Source organism: Macadamia integrifolia, chromosome 8 (genome assembly GCF_013358625.1).
Source record: "Macadamia integrifolia cultivar HAES 741 chromosome 8, SCU_Mint_v3, whole genome shotgun sequence".
NCBI classification, from domain to species: Eukaryota; Viridiplantae; Streptophyta; class Magnoliopsida; order Proteales; family Proteaceae; genus Macadamia; species Macadamia integrifolia.
In genome coordinates this window covers 25,155,681-25,161,124 of record NC_056564.1, presented here as the reverse complement: position 1 = coordinate 25,161,124, position 5,444 = coordinate 25,155,681, and the positions used below count along the sequence as shown (strand labels likewise).

At 36.4% G+C, this 5,444-nt stretch overlaps 1 protein-coding gene across 1 annotated transcript; it reads right to left on the bottom strand.

The window, feature by feature from the left end:
- Positions 1-3,811: 3,811 nt before the first annotated feature.
- On the bottom strand, positions 3,812-5,067 carry LOC122085798. The gene has a single exon (XM_042654381.1). It carries the CDS (start codon positions 4,959-4,961, stop codon positions 4,380-4,382), a length of 582 nt encoding a protein of 193 aa, XP_042510315.1. The 5' UTR covers positions 4,962-5,067; the 3' UTR covers positions 3,812-4,379.
- Between the last annotated feature and the right edge of the window lie 377 nt (positions 5,068-5,444).

Here is a 5,444-nt window from a genome sequence, read left to right as displayed (position 1 = left end):
ATGTTTTTTCTTTTATTTTCTGTCAATTTAATGACAAACAAACAAAGCCTATGTTGCTCGGGGTGGAGTGGTGGACGCAATGTCTCAATGATCTTCCCATTTTAAAGGCCATATTCTTGATTTCTACACTGGGTCCCCCATTCAATACAATGGACCACCCCGCGTAAGAATATAGGGCCCATATGAATTGGCCCTGTCTGGCCCAGCTGGAGGAACAAAAATCATTAGTATTTTTCAACAGGGTGTGTTTGTTTGTCACCATAAGAAAAGAAAAAAAAATTCAGAAGATTAGGGTTTTCTTATCCTATAAAAGGTTTTAAAAGTTTTTTGACTACTTGGAATTCTCCGCTGATGATGGAAAATTCTAATCTCAAATGATAAAAATCAAAAGTGGGTGGTCAATAGGTTAGGTAACAAGTAATAGGTCAGCAAGTAACTAGAAATCTACCTTTCAGTGGAAGAGTCGTAGCATAAAAAGTGCTCTATACTTTTTTCGTTCCCGTGATTGGTCTACTTAACTCTTTCATAGCATATTTTCCTAGTTGTTAAAGCTTTTCTTTTTATATTAGATGAACTGTAATTTCAAGCTGTCTTGTTTGATTTAGGGACCTCTCAACCTTTCTTTTTGTCTGCCCAAAGAAGGTTGTAAGGGTTGCCTTAATCTATATTTGTATATTTTTCTTTTTCCTTAATACATACAAATTACCTATGGAAAAAAAAAGTATGCAATTTTACAGTCTAAATCAAAAAATTAGTAGGACTAAAGATTTTATGAATGGGATCATCCATATATGGAATTATTTTTTTTCTTTTTTTTTAATATAGAAGACTGATGTGGTAAATTGGTAATTGAAGGAGGATTGATTAATAATGGAAAAATAAATTTTATTATCCAATCATATTAATTTTTAAATCGAAATTCTTGTAAAGCATACGGTATTCAAAACTTACATCAGATGAAGAGAATAGCATGGGAGAAGTCCATATTAGGGAACTCAACTTTTCTACTACCAAACAAAACAAGGGATTTCATGATCACATAATGGAATCCTTCCACAAAGAACACAAGACAATCTCTTGTAATCACTCTAAGATTTATCATTTTCTTCTCCCAGAACAAAAGAGGTAGAAAGAACACTACCATTAGAGGTGTAAAAACCTTAATTGTATAAGATAGAGTGATAAGGAGATAAGGACAATAGGGGGGTGAAAGAGACTTCCAAATTTTGGATAACAATCTTTTGTAAAACAACTTTTCTTCTCTCCAAATTAAATTAACATAGATACTTTTTTTTTCATTTTTAAGAAACATAGAATGCTCTTTGCTAAACATAGAAGTAGATAGGATCCCATTGAGATCTCATCCTATAAAATAATATTAAATAATATCTTTCATTGAGATTTTTTTTTAAGAGATATTTATTGATATATGCATGTAAGGAAAGTATTATCCTTATATCTCTCAAAATGATAGTCAATTACGTTTAAGTCTTTCATTATTTTTTCTTTTTTCTATAGAAATTAGGTCCCTTCACTTAATAATATGACCATCCTAGTCTATTGTAATTTTACATATAAACAATTTGAACTATTGATTGGATCGACACAAATATTTATAAAATAATTATTTATAATTTGAACTCTAAGGACAACACCTTCCTAGCTAGAGAGACAAGAGAGTCAACAGTGTGCGCGGTGTTGCAGGAGCTATTGGGAAATGAGTTTCTTGTAATTAGATTCCACGTGAATCTTGTTATAACATTCCAAAATGGTCTGGAGGAGGGCGGAGGGCTCAAGACCAGATCAAGTTCCCGAATGAGATTGTTCTCATACGTCCTTCATTTGTATATTTGGAACCTATTCTATAAAGAGAGAGAAAATGGATTCTAAATCTACGTATCAGAGATATATGAGATTGTTCTTATACGTAAACTTAACATGATCTCTAAGGGCTGAAAGCTGATTGCACTTCCGAAAATTTGGCTGAGAAAAGGAATATAGAAGTATGATGGTTCAGAGATGGCCAGACAAGGAAATCCATGATGGTCGCGCACTATGAATCCTAACCCAGCCACATTTATCCCTATATGATGCGATTTAATATATGCAACATTTTACACAAACATAGTCTATCCCTAGCTGTGAACCATTTTAGGTTAAGAGTGATGGACAAACAAAGCCCGTTAATGTACGATCTGAATCAGTATCAGTTGAGATCAATCCCAATCCAAGAAGCCATGCCTTAAACCATGATTTTAAAATCTAGATCAATATCGATTAGGGGTGTCAAACGGTGCGATTTTGATTATTCGATATGGTTTTGTTTATTCGGTTCGGTTCCAATTCGATTTATATTTTGATAAGGTGAAATCAGAATTGTTTTCATCCAATTTCGGTTTTAATAGTTTTTAATCGATTTTTGTTATTCGGTTCACAACTAGTTTCAAGCAATTAATAGTGTCGTTTTAGAAAATATATTGCATCCTACAACTAGTGTGAATCCTACATATATTAAATTTTCTTGAAGAGTCAATACAATATACATTTATTTTACCAAGAATAATATACTTTCTATAAAAGACTACACATATTATAACTAATTAATTATGATTATAGAAATTAAAAAATTAAAAAGTGTGATTGTGTGAAAGTGAAGCTCCCTCTCTGTTAGTACTTTTTTTTTTTCTCCCCTTTTTTTCGTAGAAACCCATCGAAATTCAAAACACTTTAAGCCTTTATACTAAGTGCCTGTTAACCATCAATTTTTCAGTTCGATTCAATTCCAAACCAGAATTATGGCCTATAAAACCAAAACCAGATCAATTTATTACAATGCTACTCGATTCAGTTATAACCGATCAATTTCAATTCGATTCAATTATAACCGATCGATTCCGATTCCGATTCCAATAAATGGTTTCAATTATATATTGAAACTCTTAATGTTGGCCGAGACATATCCCAATCGAAGAACCAAAACCCTAAACCATGGTCTCTTCCAACCTTGGCACAAGATAACATGGTTTTGAGGAATTGGTATCTGATTCTCATTTGCCTATCTTTATCTGCATCAACGTCCATCCATCCTAATCCAGGCGGCCGATCCTGTATCGTTGTAGCAGAGCACGTACAAAGGCATAAAGTACTTGAATAAAAAAACAATCAACATTTTAGTAAGAATAAAACAGTCTAATAAAACCTGTAAATGGCCAAACCATTTCACCCCTTTGTTGTTTGAGACCAAAGGATAAAATGCTACCTTCACCCCAACATTCAGGTCTCAAGAGAAAAGGATAAAATGCTACCCAAGTACTCCAACTGGCCAGTGAGATCAGATGTGAATTCCCAGAAAGCCTATGTTAATCTGGCATTAATTATTAAAATAAAAAGACCATTTTACCCTTTTATATGATTGATATCCTAAAAATTAATAGAAAATAAAATTTGCCCATTTCATTAACAATTCTCACAAGCAAATCCTCGTAAGAAATCCACTTGTTATCATCCCTGAAGAGCAGATTGCCTTTCCGTGGCATGGCTACCTCCTCCCTCTCTCTCCCTCCATCCCTCGATCGTAAGTCCAGACTTGTTATCAATAAATCTTCGCAAAACAAGACCGCATCTTAAAAAAAGTTGCAGCAATCACCGTCGTATCAGAAAAAGAAATGGCAGTGGCCACCTGTCGTTGAGTAAGAACATTAATGTCTTTTTTTTTTTAATTTCAAAACAGAGGAAAGGGAACCAACTCCGTCTGGAGGCTAAGGAAGAGACCAAATAGCAACCCAAGGAAAGCACCGAAATATGGGAACAATTGAAAAAAAAATCTAATTCATTCTTCCTCATCTGATGAGCAAGAACCATCAAGATTAAGTAGCTAAAAAATTACATCAAACAAACAAAAACTATATGTAGATCAATTACATTTGGAAATCTGGATAACAAACAAGAAACTAAGCTCCAACTAAAAGACAATCTTCCATATCAGTAGGGGGGAAAAACAGTGACAATCTTAAGACACCTACTTTCTGAAACGAAACGAACCTGCCAAACATATACAAACCCTCCACTCCCACCCCCACCTCTAAAAACTGTAGCTCTGAATTATAGGAAGAAACAAATCAAACCAAAAGACCCTTATATGCGAAAAATCAAACCTTGTGAACTATACATGACACCCAAATATATTTCCTATCGACGAAAACTGACTACCCAGTTCTTCCAAGAGCAGAGTAAACAGTGATCCTCCATCTGTGTTATTCCTAATTGCTAAACTGCTCCTTCAATACGATCCTCCTGTTGAAAAAAATATAGGGAGATCGACGGATAGAGCAAATGATAGAGACAAGTGCTACCGATCATACGACCCGGTAGAGCACCATCTACAAGTCCAATCGAAGCAACCGCCGTAAATCTGTCGTTGCCACATCATTTTTGCTTGGCACTACCTTATTGGTGAAAAAACCAGGTAGGGGAAGAGAACTCGGCGGAGGAGAAGTAAGAAACGCTGAACCAGCAAAAACACCATCAACAGACTTCACATCTGTCAAACCGATCTGCTTCGGAACCATATCCGGCTCCGGACCTAACCGTTCCGTCGAATACAGGACCGGAACTTCATTTGTCTTTGCCTCTTCCTCAACAACACCACGAACTCGGTCCTCCGTCGGCTTCAACATCTCACCACGCTTTAAAATCGTAACTTGCCCCATGATCATGTTTTTGGCGGGCAATCTAGAACCGGCCATCTCGCAGCGACTTCGCCTGTTCTCTTTGTCTGGAGATCCCACCTGAGTTCGCTTTCTCCGGCCGGATCTGGTAAAAGTAGGGTTAGGGTTAGGGTTAGGGCTCGGGTTAGCGTTGGAGTTACTGGTTCTGCGAGGTTTGAAAGGGGGAGAGGTTAGGGTTTCGGCTGGAAACCGACCTCTGAGGCAGTCTTGTGAGCGGAGAGCCGCAGTAGCCATGGACGTCCACAGATCGTAACTTAGATTTTGGAATGGCTTTTCCAAGAGAAGGAGAGAGAGAGGAAATAAAGAACGCCGCTACGTATACAATGAGAATATAGACGATAAGAGCTGAGGGGTAATGGTTTTATATAGGAAGTAAGGCGGTCGAAGGGCGATACAAGTGGCTCCAGAGGTGAATAAAGAAAGCCACTAAAACCGCTTTCTTTTCTTTTTTTCCGGAGTTACTGCCCCCACTTGTGACGTGGACCCCAAAACGACCTTTAGGGTTATCAGCAACGACCTTGTACATGACACCTTACCTTTTCATTAAATTACAAAAATACCATGTTTTGGATTGTATACTGTATACCACGTGTCGACTTCAAATTCGATTTTAAACATTTTGAGGGGTTATTTAGTCATTTTGTCGAGTAAAGCCATAAAGGTGGTACGAATTGTAATTTAGCTAAAAAGCAGGGGTAATTTTTTCCTTTTAAAGTA

Excerpts from the sequence above, each read along its gene's own strand:
- LOC122085798 (XM_042654381.1), bottom strand. The coding sequence starts at position 4,961 with ATGGCTACTGCGGCTCTCCGCTCACAAGACTGCCTCAGAGGTCGGTTT.